Raw genomic sequence first — 21,708 nt, 5'->3', positions numbered from 1 at the left:
ATTTCATCCGATTCAAACTCGGTCTGTGTCATCTTAAGATGTTAAAGATGAAAAGTTGTTAAAAGAAAAACTTTTCGTCATAGGGCGTGGCCGTGGCGGGGCTACCATTTTGTGCGTTTCGCCGCCGAAACAGGAAGTGGGTGTAACTCGAGTGTACATTGTCCGATTACCTCGAAACTTTTCACGATTCATAAGAGTCCAACCCTGAGGACAAATAAAGGCCGATATTTACTTAAAGTCATAGCGCCCCCTAGTGGCAACAGGAAGTAGGCCTAAAAGTCAAGGGGTTATACTTTAACAAACTCCTCCTATGGACAAGGGTCCAGGCCTGAGGAGACCTACAGGCCAAAATTGACTTTTGGTCATAGCGCCCCGGCCACAGGAAATGCGCCTTATATGACAAACATCATCCGATGTACATGAAACTTAGAATGTGTGGTCTACATGTGATACTGAGCCGCCCCCTATAATATGACCACGCCCACTTACTCAGGCCACGCCCCTTTCATAACATTTGAACCGTTTAAGGTAGAGTCTTGTGTGAGGTGTCATTGAACTCAGCAGTCTTTGTTTTTAATTGGTCATGGTTTGACCCGTCCCCTATGTTTAAGCCATGCCCCCTTTCATAACATTTGAACAGTTTAAGGTATACCCTTGTGTGAGGTATCAATGAACTCAGCAGAGACTTCCTTCTTCATTGGTGATGGTTTGGCCCGCCCCCTATGCTTAAGCCATGCCCCCTTTCATAAATGCTGACCCATCTAAGGTAGAGTCTTGTGTGAGGTATATGAACTCAGCAGAGACTTCTTTTTTTATTGGTAAAGGTTTGGCCCACCCGCTATACTTTGGTCACGCCCCCTTTCACAGCTAATGAACCGTATGACGTAGAGTCTTGTGTGAGGTAGGGTTGGTACGGTTCACAAAACCCACGGTTCGGTTCGTATCACGGTTTTAGGGTCACGGTTTTCGGTTCTGTACGGTTCTTGTTATTTTTTCTTTTAATCTTTAACACTCCAGAATATACTTCAGCATATGATATATAGCTAAAATTAGCATATTGAATGCATGTTGCACAAAACATGCACACAGTGGCAGTTCTATATATTGTTTTATTTCATCATAGGTACCATGAAATCCAAAATGTTCCCACACACCAAACTATAAACGACGCTGGCGCATCCTCCAGCTCTGGACAGCCTCTCTCCCACTTGACATTTCTGCACGTGACGTGACCTGCAGCAGCACCCCACTCCACTTGAGGAGCGGTCGGCTCGGTGTCTCTCAAAATCTGACGAAAATCTTTTAAACTGACCTTTGTCGATCTGAAATGAAGACCGATTCAGCAACTGCATGGCCTATTTCTCGCTTAAAATGTTTTCAGAAACACGTTTCGGTGAACTATTTTAGTACAATATGAGATTGTACTCTGAACGAGCCGCCATGACAGTCTGTTTTGAAATTAGGGACCAGCCAGACCCATGTGACGCGATCTTCCAATCAGCTGCCATGGGTTGCGTTTGTCACGCCCATCCCGCTCGTCATTTCCAGTTAGTGTTTTAACATAGGTGTATAAAGTGGGCACTACGGCAGTAAGAGGTTAGCGCAGCTTAACAGTGTACTGACGAACCGTGCGGTACACACATGCTCCGAACCGAGACTAGCGAACCGAGACTAGCGAACCGAGCGGTTCGGGTGTTTTTTCATGAACCGTACCATCCCTAGTGTGAGGTATTGTTGAACTCAGCGGGGAGTTCCCTTTTCATTGTTGACGATTTGCCGCATCAGAGTGACGCGCAAATGCACGGTCGCAAGGAGCGGCATCCGCTGCTCACTGTAAAAACGAGAACTTGAAATTGCTCATCTTACTTTGATTTTCAATTAAACAGAACAAAAAACACATAATTGCATTATAAACTTTGTTAAAGTAGTTACTTCAACTCACTGTATTAAGTTTATTGTGATAAGTTGGTCTCACTTCAAAATGTATGGTGGCGCCACTTTGAAATTGTAGTTAGACTCAATTTGAGGCCAGGTCAATTACTCTTTTCATGCTCCACGCTAAAACAGGGTTTCCTGGGCAGTTCTGCAGGGTTTTCGTTGCCTACCTTTTGGCCTGCTCTATGCCTTGAACTCCGATTTGGTACTGCAGTCAGGTGGTTCATTGGCTGGTCAATTCCCATGATGCAAGGCAGTAAATGGTTGTGTCAAACTTTGCTGAAAAGTTTGCAGTTTGTTCAAATACAAATGTAACTTTATGAATTCCGTTTATTAACGTGTCTGCTTAGAATGTAATGTTTTGTTGCCTGGTAATTGTCATTGTTGTGCTGGTTTACATTTGTAACCATGAGGTAAGTGACTGTTACGTTTGATAAGAAGAGCTGGAGTTTTGCAGTGTTAGACTTTGAGCAGTAATAGGCTTCCTTCAGCCAGTATTCTCGCGGCGTACTTCACTAGTGGCCCTTTTATGTCAAGTGAATGCAAGAGCAGCTTTAGATGGGCCCCTATTTTTCCACGGGGCTTTTTAGAAGCGAAACTTTGTTTTTACACAAAAGTAATTATCTACAAAAGATAATTAGTTGACATATGTTTTGATTTAGTATGTCTTTTTAGTTTTAATTATATAATTTAAAAAAATTATTAGTTGCAAGATATAGTTTATTTAAAAAATTATTGTGTTATTAAATTATTATTACAACATTTTGTTTTACAGTGTGGTAACGACGACGGAAGCGAGAGCCCTCCATCGCTGCTCGCAGTTTTAACTCAACATTGTGCCCATTATTATCATCAGTGATTAAGTAACTCAGACTTTTAAAAACACATTTTTAAAGGATATCGTCTAATTATTGTTATCGTCAAAATCGCCAAAAATCGATATTATTTTTTGGCCATATCGCCCACCCCTAATATTTATATATATATATATATATATATATATATATATGTATGTGTGTATATATATATGTATGTATGTATGTGTGTGTGTATATGTATATATATATATATATGTATATGTATATATATATATATATAGCCCCCCTGGTCCCACTTTGTCAAAACAATTATTTATAACTATCTTGTGGCCTCAAGATATTATCTCTTGGCCTCAAGATACTATCTCGTGGCCTCAAGATACTATCTCGTGGCCACAAGATACTATCTCAAGGCCTCAAGATACTATCTCGTGGCCTCAAGATACTATCTCGTGGCCACAAGATACTATCTCGAGGCCTCAAGATACTATCTCAAGGCCTCGAGATACTATCTCGAGGCCACAAGATAGTATCTCGAGGCCTCAAGATAGTGTAGATATGTAGTGTAGTGCAATACTTCACATTCTGTGCAATATTCTCTGTTTTAATATTCAGTGTGCAATATAGTTTGCTGCAGTTCTGCTTCTATTTATTTACTAGTACTGTTCATCACAATTCTGTTAATACAGTAATGTAACTCAACGGCGTACAAAAATCCTGCGTGATGAACCGAAGATTTTGATTCATCAGTCCCTAACACCTTCTTCCAGTCTTCAGTAGTCCATTGATGAGGTTTCTTGGCCCAGGCAAGCCTCTTTTTCTTATTCTGCTGTTGTCCTGTGAGCCGCCTATCACGCAAGCTGTTGACTCTCAGAAACATGTCTTCTGATTCTGTTGTGGTTTTGGGTCTGCCAGACCTCTTCCTGTCAGAGATTCCCCCATACTGTACTCACTGACACCTTGACTTTCTTCGCAATTTCTCTGTGTTATGATGGTCTGTCTCTCTTCCATTGTTAATTGCCTTTTTCCCGCAATTCTTATAGCACACACTACTTTCTGAAGTAGTAAAATTCTGAAATGTACATTATTTTTCAGTTTTGGGTAACCTTACTTTTCTTTTAACCTCAGGCAGTTCACCACTTACCTTTGTACCATTTCAAGCTATTCATTGGACTTGAACTGTTAAAATTTCAATATAAAACAAAAAAAATTGGGATGTTCTAAAACTTTTGACCGGTAGTGTATGTGTATGTGTGTATATTAGGGGTGGTACGGTTCACAAAACCCACAGTTCGGTTCGTATCACGGTTTTAGGATCACGGTTTTCAGTTCTGTACGGTTCTTGTTATTTTTTCTTTTAATCTTTAACACTCCAGAAATATACTTCAGCATACGGTATATAGCTTAATTATCCACAATGTAGGATACAGTATTAAATAATTATATACTGCCTAACTTAATGTCCTGACAATTGAGTTATAGGTATAATATTGTAATTTTCACATTTTGTAGTGTATACCTGTATTAATCTACAAAAAAAATTTGAAAACAAATTTTACCTTTGACCCTTTTTTGGAAGTTACTGTATTCTGTCTTAGCATTGCCCACAAAATGACAATCGGTCATACCAAGGCAAAAGACCTTAACTTCTATTTTATAGCACAATGTTATGATAACAATGATAAGTTTTACTTAAAATGTAAGCAATATTAGTCCTATTGCACTCACTATGATAAAAATGGCATAAATGGCATTCACATTTATCAACATCATATGAATGATATATCAATAAGTTTTTTTCTGTATTTCATACTCATACTAATACACAGGCAGTCGCATGATTGATTCCCACACTCTGACAGACGTCAGAATTAAGCATGAGAGTGTTTTGATGTTTTAATGCATATAAAGCATGTTCTTCTGTTTGGATATGAGGCACTAATTTAGACTCATTGCAAGAATGAAGACGTGAACATAAAGATGTCGTCATTCACGTGCATATTAAGTAGCCACGTTGGTTTGTTTTGATCTTATAATACATTCATAGAGGCTCTGCAGAGAGGATGGTTAGTTTAGCCAGCAGTTAACTTCACAAGAATGTGTCCACATTTCAAGATTTGTGGCAAACTAAGATAAACAGTTAAAACAGTTAAACCGACAGCTTTTGTTTTAGCTTGTTTGTCAAAATTTGCTATTTAGAGTAGAGCGTAGAGCGTTTGTGTAAACAGCGCGTTGGACTAGAGTGGACTGCGCCCAGACAGAGACTGAAATATATCGCTTCCTACATGTGTATGCCTGTAGACAGGTGAGTGTTTATTGATACGTATTTACGTTGAGGTTTTACTGTAGCCTACTTAGGCTACAGTAACGAGCGTAGCGGTATCTTTCCCAGTCAGGTACATGTGCTGCGCGTCAGCGTCGTCCTCTGCTGTGTGTGTGTGTGTGTGTGTGTGTGTGTGTGTGTGTGTGTGTGTGTGTGCAGCGCGGGCAATGCATTTACAGAGTACCTTAACTCAATATGAGCATTCTGAAGCGCCATGAAACTAAGACAAAGAACCGTAACTGATGTTACGGTATTCTGCCTTGGCTTCTCTACGGCTTTTGATGTTACGGCGAAGACAACACACAATTTTATCCCTAAAACAATAAAATTGACTCAAGATATTTGTCCACATGATAAAGCAGATCTTTAATATTCCAGAAATGACAATAACAAATTTTCGACCAAAATTTAGTTACGGTCTTTTCGCTTTGCACGGCAGTATAGTTATATCATGTAGCCTAATCATGCACAAACTGAATTTGACTTGACTTTAAGCACATTATTAAGACCATCTCTGAGGAAAGCTAGCTGAGATTTTGATACAGCAAGAGGGAAGACATTGATGATTTCAACAAGCTTTTCATTTATTTGGCAAAAAAAGGAGAATGTGTATTGCCATCTACAAGAACTTATGTGCCTTTTTTGCACATGAAGATTGAAATATTACAGAATATCAATTGAAATAACTTGCATTTATCAAACTGCCAACTTCAGTGTAGCTCTTACAAAAATGTATCCTTTAAAAGAAAAAGAGAGGAACTCTTAAAGCTCCGTATTTTGAATAAGTCAGAATTTTTTTTTTTCATAGTTTTATGTCGGTTAGCCTAATAGCTGGTTTGATTTGCATTGAGAGATGATCTTATGGAAAGTACCCCATGCCAATCTCTAGGTATGGTGAAGGGTATGTGATGATGTGGGGGGGCTATTTTAATTCCAAAGGCCAAGGGAACTTTATCAGGATGGATAGTATCCTGGATCCATGAAATAACTGGCCTTTAAAAATAAAAATCTGCCTGCCTCTATGGGAATTTAACATAGGGCTGACTTTTGTTGCCAGCGGTTTAGACATTAATGGCTGTATGTTGAGTTATTTTGAGGGGACAGCACATTTACACTGTTATACAAGCTGTACACTTAATACTTTATTGTAGCAAAGTGTCATTTCTTCAGTGTTGTCCCAATAATAGATATAATGAAATATTTACCTAAATGTGAGGGGTTTACTCACTTTTGTGAGATACTGTAGGTACTGTCATGACACGCCCTCATACTCTGCTTCTGACTGGCTAGTAGTCCTTACCTAGGTACTGTCAGGACACGCCCTCATACTCTGCTTCTGACTGGCTAGTAGTCCTTACCTAGGTACTGTCAGGGCACGCCCTCATACTCTGCTTCTGACTGGCTAGTAGTCCTTACCTAGGTACTGTCAGGGCACGCCCTCATACTCTGCTTCTGACTGGCTAGTCGTCCTTACCTAGCTACTGAGCATGTGCGACTCCCAACAAAGATGGAACAGAAGTGAGATGTCTCACTCTGTAGCTAAAACAGAGAGCTCAACACACAGGGTGAAAAGAGAAGCTGCAGAAATGTGCAGAACGTTTTTTTTTAAATTAAACCATGTAAACCTATTCTGATATAACCTCTAAATACAATTATGAACCTGAAGATGAGCATAATATGAGCATTTTAAACTTGGAGGCTGTGCCCTTGGTGCCATTTGGTGATGGCTTCAACTTTAGTTCTGTTGATGGCAACTAGCACTGACTATACACTGCATGTGTATTCTTCATTGATAGATTTGATTAAATGTGTTGTTTTTGCATCGGTAGTAGGTGCTTTGTATTTGTTTACCATAAACTGAGCTGAATAGAGAGTCAGACAGCCAGAGATGAACATTTTCCCTCACAGCCATCATGTGGTTTGTCGCCCGTCGTACCGGAGGTTCTCGCCTTGGGCTCCAGTGGAGTCCTAACAGAGCCGAGGCAGAACAGATGCATATTCTCCTCTGACTCACACATCACATTATGTTATTTTTGTTCTGGCTTGACTCCTCCATGATTATGAGTCGTCACAGTCACAAAACACTGTCATAAGCGCACACATTTGTCACAATGCCTTTCTTTGCCCTACACTCCTCAAATGGAGAGCCATGCACAGAATAATATTCACAGTAGTTTGTTCGCTTTCTATGGGTTTTAGGCAGCATTACTTTGGCTGTGTAGGTTTAATTTTATATTTAAGATTAAGAATGTAAAAGAAATGTTAGAGAGGACGTTAGGCGAGGAGTAGAAAATAAAGTACTGGAGAGTTAAGAAACGAAAGAAGAGGAAAACAGTCAGAGTAGGATAGGAGATGAGAGATGTAGAGGCTGCTGGATAATGTTTGCATGGACGTCAGTCTCTTTTAGCGTCTACATCCCTCTTCTCCGTCTTTATCTTCATTCTTTCTTTCTCTGGCTGTCTATCGTCTTAGCTGCTCTCAGGTGTCAATGAAAAGGGGACTGAGGGGCTGACAGCACTGCTAGAGCTGTTGTGTAGAGCTAGAAGAGGATGGACACGTGCACACACACACCACACACACACACACACACACACACACACACACACGTGTGGTGTTCACATTTAGAGTTATTCTCAGACACACATTGAATCAGACATACATACAAATACAGAGATACTGTACTCATTTACAGTACGCTTGTTGTGATTACACTCGGGGGACTGAGTTAGTGAGGAGAGAATGACTTCTGGCTAAACAAAAATGTATATTATGCTTGAGTAAATAAAACCCCAATTAGATTAAAAAGATATTATTATAACCCTTGTATTGTCTTCACTGTCGGCCATGAACTTGTCATTTCGTATAAGTTTTTGTCGTTTTTTTCAACGCTTTTTTTATTCATGGTAAATAAACCTAATTTAAATTACATTACACCTAATTTTTGAGTTTGAAAATTATGAATTATTTTGACTAATAGAATAGTTAAGGTCAGAGGATGTTGAGTGAAGTTTGATCAGGATGCTGTTTTGAAACCATTTAAAAAAAAAAAAAAATCAAATGCTGTGAAATTAAATAAAAGATGGAACCCATACAAGATACATGCATGCATCCTAGTTATTTTGGGGCAATTTGGTTGTAAGAAACCCATATTTCTGATATAATAAACTTTGAAAACAGGTCAAATTTGACCCCAGTACAACACAAGGGTTAAGAGAGTCCGGTACAGCCTAACTCGGGAGATAAAAGTGAGATTAGCTCCAAAATTCACATTTATGTTCTGCTCGTTCAACGGTTGTTTGGTAAATTACTTTTAAACACATGTAGAGAGGGTTTGAATTTCTACTTTTATTCTTAATTTTTATCATTTTGGTGCTGGTGATTTTCCTTTGGAGCTGGCTAAAACTTCTTTGGGGGCCGCCAAAAATTCCTCTATGCAGGAAAAATATATAGCTGATATAGCTATATTACAGTATAGGTCAGTTTGAGTGTATCAGGCTGTATTGAATTTTGGTATGGGGGTGCCATCTTGTGAGGACGCGCTCTGTTGAACTGTTCATGCTACGGTAGTTGCCTGCTTTAAAGTAAAGCTAAAAAGTTCTAATTAATTCATATCTAATTAAGAACTAGTTCAAATGAAAGCGTTTAAAGTTTACATTTGGATTATATAAACGGCTGCATTGAAAATAAATAATTAATTTAATTTGGTTTTATATTTATGCTATGTAAGCTGGGCTAAGACGGTAAAAAAACGGTAAAAAACGGTAAAATGCCACCAAAGGCGAAAGCAGAGGTGAAATCGGATGAAGAATATGTGTCACTTACACATGTAAATGAACTGATGCAGCAACAAAAGGAAATGTTTGTGGCGCTGCTTGAACAACAACATAACAACTTCAAAGGCTTTGATAAAATCATTATGGACTCCACAAACAGCAGACTGGATGCAATAACTAAGGATCTACAGGATCTAATAAGTATTGCAATTTACGTAGCGATGACGTTATGCAGTCAGACATCTTTAAAGTCTGTGACAGCTTACTGGCAGTCACTGACAAAATGGAGTATTTGGAGGGACAATCCAGGCGTAACAACCTTGTCTTCGAGGGAATACAAGAGGCACCAGGAGAGACCTGGGCCGAGACGGAGGAGAAAGTGAAAAAAGTGCTGGCGGAGAAGTTACAGCTGCAGCGAGAGATTGAAGTGGAGAGGGCCCACCGTACAGGGAAACCTGGAGGAGACCGAACAAGGCCAATTGTGGTGAAATTTCTGAGGCACAAGGACAGATCTGCCATATTACAACGCACAAAGTATCAAAAATATTTATCAATGAGGACTTTACGGATACTGTCAGAAGAACAAGGAAGGAACTGATGCCGGAGTTGAGGGCGGCGAGAGAAAGAGGGGACATTGCCTATCTACGACAAGACAAACTGATCATCCATCCCCGGTCCAGTACACCAAAATAGACGTGAAACATCTAATCTATAATCAGGTATGCTGAATCGCTGACTGTATCATGTCATTGTTCACAACTAATACATGTAGGCCTACTGGAGAAAATCAACTAGGCCTACTACAGAGGATTGTTGATCTGGACAAACTAGAGCTGAACACCTGTCAATACACGGAATATCACTCACAGGACTTGGAAAATGATATTGATCCAGTAAACAACTTTTTCCTTAACACCAACAGCAATTGCTTTTATTATAATAATGAACAGTTCAATTGTTCAGTTAAGACAGAAAAACAATTCTCTATAATCCACTTTAACAGTAGAAGCCTATATGCTAACTTTCACAACATTACACATTATTTAAATCAATGTAAACAGCCTTTCAATATAATTGCTATATCAGAAACTTGGATAACTAATGAAAAGGGTTCAGATTTTGAAATTAAAGGATATGAAATGTGTTATATTAACAGGGAAAACAAGAAAGGGGGTGGTGTGGCTTTGTATGTGGACCAGAATTTAAATTACAAGGTGGTGGAAAATATGTCAACAGTGGTGGATGATTTACTTGAATGTGTTACTATAGAAGTTTGTAGGGAAAAAAAGAAAAATGTTATTGTAAGTTGCATCTATAGATCACCAGGTTCTAATATTGATTCATTCAAGGACTGGATGGAGGAAAACATTACAAAAACAAATCAGAAAGTTATGTTCATCTGTGGTGATTTTAACATTGATTTGCTAAATCCTAATAAGCACAACATGACAGAGGACTTTATTAGTACAATGTATAGTCTGGGCTTTCTTCCCAAAATTACCAGACCCAGTAGGATTACTTCCCACAGTGCAACATTAATTGATAATATTTTTTCAAATGACATGGATAACAACACAGTGAGTGGACTATTAATAAATGACATCAGTGACCACTTACCAGTTTTTACAGTTTACAACAGCAACTATACATCTAAAGAGGAGAACAAACCTCTATTCAGACGGGTCAGAACAGAAGAGTCAATGGTCGCACGAAAGATGATCTGCTCTCACAAGACTGGGAAATAATATATCAGGAAAACGATATTGACAATGCATATGAAGAATTCCTAAGAATATTTAAATTATTATATGATAAGAATTGTCCGATAAAAAAATACTGCAAAAAACAAAAATACAATGACCGTGGATTTCAAAAGGATTACAAAATGCCTGTAAAAAAAAGAATTCACTCTATAGGGAATTTATTAAACACAGAACTATAGAAGCAGAAAATAGATATAAGAAATATAAAAATAAGTTAATTAAGATTATGAGAATTTGTAAGAAAGAATACTATTGTAAATTATTAGATAATAATAAAAATAATATGAAGGGTATATGGAATATACTAAATAGTATTATAAGAAAGGGTACAAGTCAGTCTAATTATCCCCAGCATTTCACTTGTAATGAAAAGAACATTAATAATATGGAGGACGTGGTCAATAATTTTAATAAATATTTTGCAACTGTTGGACCAGATTTAGCTGAAAAAATTCCTGTTCCACAGATAACTGATAACAGATACAATGATCTTATTGAAAGAAATCAATGCTCAATGTTTCTTAAAGCTGTAGAAGAAATAGAAATAATAGATATTGTTAAAAAATGCAAAACTAAAGCATCCACTGATTGTAACGAAATAGATATCAAGATAGTAAAAAATGTAATTGAGGGGATCTCAAAACCATTAACTCATATTTTTAATTTGTCATTCCAAACTGGTAAATTTTCAACTAAAATGAAAACCGCAAAAGTCATACCTTTGTATAAAACTGGAGATAAACACCACTTCACAAATTACAGGCCGGTCTCTCTACTGCCACAATTTTCAAAAATTCTTGAAAAACTCTTCAATGACAGATTAGACAAATTCATAGACAAATTCAAATTACTTACTGATAGTCAATATGGATTTAGAAAAAACAGGTCAACATCACTAGCTTTAATTGATCTCATTGAAGAAATCACAAATTCCACAGACAAAAAGAAATATGGAGTGGGAGTATTTATTGATTTGAAAAAAGCATTTGACACAATTAATCATGACATATTAATTAATAAACTGGAACGGCTCGGGATTAGGGGGATAGTGTTGAAGTGGTTAAGCAGTTATTTAAAAGACAGGCAACAATTTGTGAAGTTGGGAGATTATAAATCTGAATGTTTGGACATTGTGTGCGGTGTCCCCCAGGGGTCAGTATTGGGACCAAAGTTATTTATCTTCTATATAAATGATATATGTAAAGTATCTGAATTATTGAAATTTGTATTATTTGCAGACGATACAAACATCTTTGGTTCTGGTCAGAATTTACAGCAACTCTTGGATATAATCACTTCAGAATTCAGAAAAATAAAACAGTGGTTTGATATGAATAAGCTATCATTAAATGTGAGTAAAACCAAATTTATGATATTTGGTAACCATAAATCAATCAATCATGTACAGTTACAAATAGAGGGTGTTAATATAGAAAGAGTATGTGAAATGAAATTTCTTGGAGTGATTATAGATGACAAGATTTGCTGGAAACCTCATTTAAAACATATCCAAGCAAAACTGTCTAGAAGTATTGCAGTTTTGGCTAAAGCAAAGCACAGTTTAGACAACAAATCACTTCACATCTTGTATTGTTCAATGGTGTTACCGTATTTAAATTACTGTGTAGAGGTTTGGGGTAACACATATCACAATTCATTGAAATCGTTAATTATACTTCAAAAAAGAGCAATAAGAATAATTCACAACACTGGATATTTGGAACACACAAATTCACTATTTTTACAGTCTAAAGCATTAAAATTACTTAACCTAGTTGAATTTCAGAAAGGTGTAATTATGTTCAAAGCGAGAAACAATTTATTGCCTGGCAACATACAGAAAGTATTTTCTGAAAGAGAGGGGGGCTATGACTTGAGGGGAAAGTCAAATTTTAAGATTCCCAGTTTTCGCACTACAAGGAAAAGTTTCTGTCTATCTGTCAGCGGCACTAAATTGTGGAACACACTAAGTAATGAATTAAAGCAATGTCCAAACATATTCCAATTTAAAAATATGTTCAAAAAAACTATATTCCAGAGGTACAGATAACAACAGTGCAATTAATTAATAATCTGGGCTTACATTGAACAATGTGTAGTATGTGTATAATTATTGTTTATAGGTAAATATATGAATTTCCATTAATTACAATTTTTTTATCTCTGACTTATTATTATAACGTTATTATTATTATTTTATTAATATAACACATTTAATAGGAATGAAAGGGTATGAAGGGGTAGGAGTACATAAGTTTTACTTCTTCCTACTCCTTTTTGAATGTGTAAATAGGTCTTTAAGTACAAGAAATTATGGAGTTTTATTTTTTTAACTGCTCTTTTTTTACATTACTATTTTCTTTGGATGTTGTATTGTATTTACATGTTCAAAATAAAAGCTATAAATAAAATAAATAAATAAATAAGAAGGGAAGAAAAAAAATGCAGGCACAGTTAACAGAGCGTATCCTCGCAGGATGGCGCCCCCTGTACCAAAATTTGTGACAACTTCACATATTCTATACATGCCTACCGTGCAACTCTACGATATTATATATTTTAAACATATTGCAATATTCTGCAATATATTGCAATTTATTACCTTTTTTCCATGCTGTATCCCCCCCGATCTGCCAAAGCTCCGCTGCTCTCTGTCTCTGGTCCTCAGGGTGAGAGGGGGAGTGGCCAGCGGCTAGAGCGGCAAAAGCCAATGTGTGCTTCTTTTACCTATATATTAACGATATCTTTTGCATTTCTACCGCACTTACTTGTGTCCGTAGCAAGACACCTGTCAAGTTTGAAATCCATCGGACTAACGGTTCAAGAGATATGCGCTTAACACACACACAGACGTTCCTGCAATTTATAGATAGATATATAATTTTGTTAATAAAAAATGCTAACCGTACCACGTGTGTGCATATTTCGAGTGTCAGTGTAAATGAAGAAATAGATAGACAAGTAAACGGAACGAATCAGAAAAGCAAAAGAAAAGTTGTGTCCTGTTCTCTTTATTTATATATTCTATACCGTCCAACCAGTAAAACATGTCCTGTTCTATAGACATGGTCCTTATTTATTTATTCATGTTGGACCAGTCCAATATGACCGTCAGTTGAAAAAACGTGTTGTAAGAAAACTTGTTTAATTTTGATGCGTTTTTCGGTAACCTTTGTAATTTTACATGTTTAAAAATATTGAAATTAATATTGATATCGCAATATCACATTTTGTCAATATCGTGCAACCCTACCTGTAGCCTGAGTAGGTAAAGTGCCAGTGAAGCACATTAGCTGCTGCCTTATAGAACAATGCCACCTTTATCATATGCTAACTGAATGTTAACTAAACTAGTTAGCATTAGCTAACTGCAGGGCGTTTTTTAACTCAGTTACCAGTAGTGGAAAGTAACTAAGTAGGACATTTGAGGTACTTCTGTTTTCTGCTACTTTATACTTGTACCCCACTACATCTCAGAGGAAAATATTGTACTTTTTACTCCACTACATTTATCTGAAAGATTTAGTTACTAGTTACTTTGCAGATTCACATTAACAATACAAAATATATTCAATAAATAAATAATGATTATATCAATAAGGCTTTATGAATTAATGATTGCTCCATTGCCGCCAGAAAATTCTGCCGTATGTCCTTATTTTCGGCCGGATGTCCGTTACCTTATTCTTCCTTTGTGTTGGCATTCTAACCTCTGGTGGATTTGTGAGGACTATGGTTAACTGCTCCTCAGATCTCTGCAGGGTAAATCCAGACAGCTAGCTAGACTATCTGTCCAATCTGAGTTTTCTGTCGCACGACTAAAGCCCGGGACACACGGGGCCGATTATCGGCCGTTGGACAGTCTGGCGAGGTCGGTGACTCGAGTCTGTTCGGTGTGTCCCATGCCGTCGTCACTCTGGGGGGCTGTCGGCGTTCATTTTGGCCGACCTGACGTGTTCAGTCGGAGACAGGGCAGTTGGGACTCACCCGGAAATGGCGAGCGGAATGAGGTGACAAGAGTCTCTCAAAATCTGAGTAAAATCTTTTAAACTGACCTTTGTTGAGCTGAAATGAAGACAGATTCAGCAACTGCACGGCCTATTTCTCTCTTAAAATGTTTTCAGAAACATGTTTCAGTGAACTATTTTAGTACAATATGAGATCGTATTCTGAACGGCCGCCATGACAGTCTGGCTTTGAATTTCCGGAGAAAACAAACCCATGTGACGCGTTCGTCCAATCAGCTGCCAGTTGTCATTTCTTGGGCAACAATACAGATTAATCGCCGCCTGCTGTTATGAAGATGTATTACGTTTCTCAAGTCTGTGTCGCCTCAGTGTGTCCCGAGGCAGTTTTTTGGACCTCGGGGACGTGACTGATCATTTCCATGGCTTTTCTGCCGAGGGTCGGCCGTCTGGTTGGTGTGTAACCACTTTAAAACTACTTTTGAACGTACACATGTTCCACCAAAACAAGTTCCTTCCCGAGGCTATTCTGCAGCGGCACCGTGGCTCCGTCCAGCGCTTAGCCCCGCCCAAGACGTTTGTCATTGGTTTAAAGAAATGCCAATAAACCAGAGAACTTTTTTCTCCCATCCCGGAATGCTTTGTGGACTAGCCAGACCTTCCTCCTTCCTCCGCAGCGCTGTGGAGGAAGGTCTGGCAATGCAAGACTACACGCTGCCCAGCAGTATGTAAAGTAAATGAAAGTGAGCATCAAATGTAGTTGCAACAATAAAACGATGAACACTGATGACATGATCAATAACATTTTCTAGCCGCTATACTTGAATTTTGTTTAGTATCTTTACATTTTTTTCACTAATCTACAATTTACCGATCTGGTACTGAGTACGGAGCTCTTTCCAGGTTAGCCTAGCGTAGCATGAAAGCTGTGTCAGAAATCACTCTCTCTTTCATTCACTCAATCACTATTCCCTGCCAATACTCAGTAGTTTCTATTCTATAGTGAGCAGTGAATTGGATTTTTTCCCATTTTGCATCATCACTGGCAGATGAAATGTTGCATGACTGTAATTTTCACATCTATCAAATGCAATGCAAACTGCTAGCCTGGCTCTGTTAAAAATATGCTGACCAACACTTCTAAAGCTTTAGAGGTGCTGGTAGGCATATTTTTGAACTTTGAACAGAGCCTGTTTCCCCCTTCCTCCAGTCTTAATGCTAAGCTAGGCTAACCATGTCTCATCTCCAGCAACATCTTTAATACACAGGCAAGTGGCATGTGATAAAAAGAAATGCACATTTCCTTTAAAGTTTTTTTCTCCGTTGATCTGTTTACTAGTTTCACAATCAATTGATGGGGCCACAAATGTCAGATATTACATTGGACTTGATTTATTCATGGATCTACAAAACATGTTTACGTGAGAACCCTCATTTCCAACATGGACCCAGATGTTACAAGCCAGACAAAACTTTACATAAAATTTAACTATACAACTTTAAAATCAAAACCAAAAATGCACAAAATAATTTATATCCATACAACAAAAAATAGACAATTTCATTAATAACTTGGGGTGAAAAAAAAAAAATCAAATATCGTATGTATCGTGATGTTTTTGCGACAAATTTGAAAATGTATTCATTTCCCTAGAATCAATATTTTTTATATATTTTTGTAACAATGATTCACCTAAAATGTCTCATGGTATATTGTCTCTAAAAGTGCATTATTCATCTTTTGTTTTTGTTAATGAAGGAAAAGAAAATCGCAATACTCAATACTATCGACTCACAATACTTCTAGAATCGCAATAAATAAAAAAATCGCAATACAAATCGAATCGGCGCCCATGTATTGTGAAAGAATCGAATCGAGACAAAAGCATATCGACCCAGCCCTGTTAATAACCCTTAGGCTACTCCATAAATAAGCACTAGCTTCTTGTTTTTGTGAACCTCATGTTTAATAGAGGCAGGTCCACAGTACCGCACCAGGGTAAAAGAAAACCACTATTAACATAACATTACTTACTTGAGGCACTTTACATGAACGCACAGTGGCCTCGGTGTTGGGGTCATACTGAGTGTGGACAGAAAAATAGTGAAACATGCTCATCCCAAATTCCCAGAGACAAAGATGGCATTGCTTGTGCCCAACCAAACGTATCCCTTTCATAGTACACGTAGGGAAGTATTTTTGCTTGATGATGTATTGCTAATTAATGTTCTGTCAATCTTCTAATTGATTAATCAAATGATCGTTTATAGTGCACCCTGGATACAAACAACAGCATCAGCCAGCAAGTTGTGAGACTAAAAGGAGGAGACAGGGAGACCCAGCACAGAGAGAGAGAGAGAGAGTGAGAGAGTGTAACACTGCTTAACAAATAGGCTGGACTGTGTAGCAAAAGGATGAGAGGAATGTGACTGAGAGAGAGAGAGAAAGAGAGTGAGCAGGGATGTCAGCAAATATACCCAAGGGGGGGAGAGAGAGAGAGAATGAAAGAGAGAGAGAGAAAAAGAGGCATGTCAGGGTGGAGAGGAGGGAGGACTATACTTAGACAGCAATAAAGATAGTCAGCCACAGCCACTGTACTATAGAGCATGGAGAGGGACACACTGGATCTCGTATCAGCTTGGGATTGTATCCAATTCTAAAATCTGGTCTGACAACAAACTGCCTTCTCAGCTCAACTAGTCCAGCAACAGAATTCAACTGGTCTGGGATGGATTCGCTTCCAAAATCCAGAGTCGAGCACTAAAATTAAGCCAAATCGCACAGCAGCAACTCTCCACTTCTTCAGTGAAATGTGTGTGTTTTTTTTCTGACATTGGGACAATTCTACTCCGAAAGCTTTGAAGAGGACTAGTTGACATTTGAGAGGGCTGTCAGCTAATGCTGCCACAGTAGTTACCCTGGGACCAATGCTGTTTCTAATGCCTTTTCACAATGAAAAAGCCAGGACGCCATTAAAGCCTAAGAAATCCTCACCTAGAACTGTGAACTGGACCAAATGAAAGGTGAAAGAAGATGGGGAGAGCTTGAGATTTATATGGCTGTTTTGATCACAGAAGTTTGCCTTACATTTCAAAGACAAGGACCGAGTCGAACTCAGATTGGCTAAAAATGATGACTAGCTCCAGACAACATGGTCGAAAACTGGACAAAATATGACAAATGAAGTCTAATCCAATCCAGGGTCGTCATGGCTTGACGACCTATGTTTGAGACCCATGAAACGCGATCTCATGAGTTGCCCAAAGAAGCATATACACGAATAATGAAGCTCAAGCTAAATCCAACTCCAGGATTACAAATTCACACATTCAAGACTTGGTGCTCTGCATCCACAGTGCTGATTGTGACACTTGAGTGGTTGACTTCATGAGTACAAGTGTGTTTTCCATTGATTAACCCTCGATTGTTGCTCCTGGCCATGATGCATCAAGCAGACATCGTGCAGAGGTGACCGGATATTTCCGTTGTGGGGTCTGAAGCCTTGCGACCCCTGGTGTGTGTTAGTGTGCGTTCGCTGCACAGACAGTACATGTGCGTATGAATGTGGAGGTGCTATGCTGAGGGTGTCAGGTGTCGCACCAGCTCCGTCTGGCCACGAGTGGCGATTTCAGTGTTCTGTTGGCGTGGACTGTAGCGACGCTGAGCCTCGCTGTATCTGGCTGGCAGTTTTAAGGGGAGTTTCACCTCACACCTCACCCCGCCCAACCCCCATCGCATCACCAAGAAGGCGGGGCTCCCGGAGGGTCATACAGCGCCATCGCTTGTCCTGGGTAAGCGTTCATTCATACTAGATTAGGCAGTGTGGGAGTGTCACTTAATGGCCCATTTGTGCGACGTCCTGTTGTGTCCTTTAATCCCCAGATGTAGCACAAGTAGACTTAACATTTCACAATTATTGTTTTCCGTCAGGTCGTTTATAGATCTCGATATTTCCACCGGACTTGAAGAAAGCATATTTCACAACTGAAAGAGAGAAAGAAAAGAGACGAAGCAACTGTGTCTTGTGCTGGAGCTTGTTGCAGGAAACCGTTACAGAAACTCCTGGGAAGTTAAGTGCTTGTGTTTTGTTTTTTAACCTCATAATTTTTTGAAACTTTCTTCTGGCAGCATTAGAGGCATTGAGGTTTCCTGTGTACTGTATAGAGGTCGACTGATAGTGGATTTTACCGATACCGATAGCTAGGTTGGGCCGTATTTGCCAATAACCGATAAATCGACCGATAGTATTTAGAATTGATACACCCACAGCAATGCTACACAAGCATGTGTGTTGTCTAAAACAGTTCTCCTACATATTTGGAGTCATCCAGTGCAAAAATAAACATAATGAGCATTATAATTCATATAAAGGACAAACTATTTACATTTCTTCAAAAAAGGCCCAAATGTATGCCAAATCTCAAAACAATGACGCCATTCTTCTCTGTAGAACGGTTTAGAATGGTAACAGACGATCTATGACCTGGAGGGATCGATCTTTCCCACTATATATTCTCTGTTCTCGCTTGGATGCCCATATAAGGTGTAATGTGTGATGGACCTTCCTTCCCATTGGTTGAAAACATAAACAAAGGCATCATGGGAGATTCCCTTGTCGGTAGCACGGAGTAAGCGGCAGAAATGACCGAAAACGTGATGAATTATGGACATCAATCATTGGATTTAATGCTCAACAACCCAGAAAAAAGGCACAAGTTCCAGGCTGGATAGAAAATCACCTGTAAAGGCTAGAAAGACACCAAAGACACCCCCGTGACGGCTAATTCGTTAGCTTGTATCTGCAGCAATCAGTAAATCTCTACATTTAACTGTTATTAAATTATCTAAATATGAATCCGAGGTGCCGTTTGGGATTGTGGACGATCCATTTGGGTCGGACTTGCGTTTATTTTTGTCAGTGTTTTAACCGCTTGAGGTAAGTTAGCCTACTACAAATGTTTAGCGTCATCTCAGCCTCGAAAGCAAACAAACATACTGTGCTGTTCTTTCTCTACAAATGCAGCATCTATTCAAAAAATTAATAACTTTATAATGATATGACAAAATGTACTGTATACATACCTTTTTGCTGTCTATGCTTTAAAAGCGCATCTGATGTCAGCCTTCTCCGCACAGCATGTGCTCTCCGTGCAGCGCGCAGTAACACGTGTCGAAAATAAATTTCAGTTACAATTTCGCCTCTAGAGGCCGTTATTGTAATGATGCCAGCAGACCCTTCTCAGCTCTCGCGTACTGTGTAATGAATGACAACACTCCAGCAACGGACGCAACCAGAAAAAACTATCGGTATGGATTTTTGCCAATAACGATCAACTATCGGTGCCGATTAATCGGCAAAACCGATGAATCGGTCTACCTCTAGTACTGTACGGGACTCTTGCACCGCCTCAAAAGTTGAATCTGCCTCAACATTCTGCTACATGCCGCTGTGGTTTTTGCCACTTTTTCATTACCAAACTTCTTAAAGATGTATTATTCAGGGGGTTTTATTGGCACCTTTTGAGGGTAGAAGGCAAATTTGATATATTGTGGCCCTTTAAAGTTACTGTAGGAAATGAGAGTGGTGCGACTAAAGCATTCAGTAAAGCTGTGGGTGGGAAAAGAAAAAGAATTTGCTGTAGAGCTTAAGGGAACTCCAGAGTTGGTAACATTGGGTACTTCACCACCAAGCATCAACCTCTGGTGCTGAAAAATGAAGCCAATGCGGAAGTACCAAAAAGTGCAGTTCCTCCAACGGCCACTTGAGGCTGGCTCCAGAAGCAAGTCAATCCCCAAAGACCCCTATGTGTAAATGCCAGTTTACAGCAGAATTAAACATGTTTACAGTCTGGTATAAAAAAACGACAACTGCACAGGTATGAATTTAATAATTATAATATATAATTATTCACCGGTTTGAATTATATTAAGGCTTAAAGTTAAGAATAATGAAGGACGTGCCACTTTGAGTGACAGGTGGCCTGCTGTCACAGTTGAACATAGACTGTAGCCTTCATTCGGCCTGCCTAAGGTCCATCCACGCTCCACATCCTTGCCCATTTTTTGTTTTAGTACGGAGGTAAACCTGTTCCAATCTTCATCTAGTCACAACAGTGCGGACGGCGATATTGCACAATTGGAGCCTGGGCGACTTTGCACTGGGATTCTTCGTAGGGTCTTAGCACTGAGCCGTGCACCTCCTAAATTTCTGGAACTACACGGACGGGGTCTTACAGACCACTTTGCAATGTTCGGTTTGCTACAGGACCTGGAAGTGCATATTCACCGAATCAAAGAGAAGTTTTCAAAAAGTATACTAGTCTACATCAACAGAGCAAGACTACACAAGAGAGGAGGTCCATTCTTTGAGCCATTTTGACCGCAATCAGTATGAACGACCAGACGTTCGCACGGGAACTTGCACGCCATCCAAACTACGCCAACCGAAAGAAAAATGAAGAAAAAAATGATGAGGACCGAAAATTTGAATTGTCAGAAAGACCGGTGGAAATAATTCCCTCTGCACAATTTGAATTGTGTTAAAATAGGCTACAGGGATTTTCATATCTTTCATTCTATTAAAACGGTGAACCATCTTTCATTTAGAAATGACTGTAGACTGTAGCGTATGCGATAAAGGAAAAACTACATGTCGCGTTCTCGCTCTGATTGAATGCAGAAGACTAGCGTAGATTTACAACAAACGGCGACAAGCAAGCGGCAAAGCCCAAGGACGAGTTGGCACTAGCCACAGCCGTCATTGAAACCTTTTGGGTGACGTCACGGAGACTACGTCCATATTATACACAGTCTACAGTCACCCCGAGTTTCTCCTTTCACATTACACATAGTCATTTGACCCATTGTTGATATAAAGATATTGGTTGGTGCAGCTTTAAATTTGGATTATCTAGAAATATTACACATATTCTGAAACTATCTATTCCAATTGGCAGTTGTTCTGTTTGACTGCAGTACTATTCTGTGACATCAGTCCAGTGTACTGGACTAGCTGTTGAATTTGTCCGTGGTCCATCCTTGTACGTACTACGTAGTAGATTGTCTACAGGTCTGGAAACAGCCGTGGCTGTCATTCTTCTGAAGGGTCCTCTTCTCCTTTCTGATCTGAT

At 38.9% G+C, this 21,708-nt stretch overlaps 1 protein-coding gene across 9 annotated transcripts in view; it reads left to right on the top strand.

Moving 5' to 3' along the window:
- The window catches only part of LOC120551461 (rho GTPase-activating protein 23-like), a 120,524-nt gene that overhangs the window by 62,848 nt on the left and 35,968 nt on the right, over nucleotides 1-21,708 (top strand). For 3 of the 9 annotated variants that reach the window (XM_039788915.1, XM_039788920.1, XM_039788916.1), the window contains exon 1: nucleotides 17,150-18,369. The exons of 2 other annotated variants lie outside the window; for them this stretch is intronic. In XM_039788915.1, coding sequence (XP_039644849.1) covers nucleotides 18,154-18,369 — 216 coding nt within the window. In that variant the 5' untranslated portion in view covers nucleotides 17,150-18,153. Of the gene's footprint in view, nucleotides 1-17,147; nucleotides 18,370-18,406; nucleotides 18,649-21,708 lie in introns of those variants that run through there. 4 more of the 9 variants (XM_039788922.1, XM_039788918.1, XM_039788914.1 and 1 more) reach the window with 4 other exon arrangements.

The sequence above is a fragment of the Perca fluviatilis genome, chromosome 21, assembly GCF_010015445.1.
Source record: "Perca fluviatilis chromosome 21, GENO_Pfluv_1.0, whole genome shotgun sequence".
In the NCBI taxonomy this organism is placed as follows: domain Eukaryota; kingdom Metazoa; phylum Chordata; class Actinopteri; order Perciformes; family Percidae; genus Perca; species Perca fluviatilis.
The sequence above is the reverse complement of the archived record's forward strand: the minus strand, read 5'-3'. Positions and strand labels throughout refer to the sequence as shown.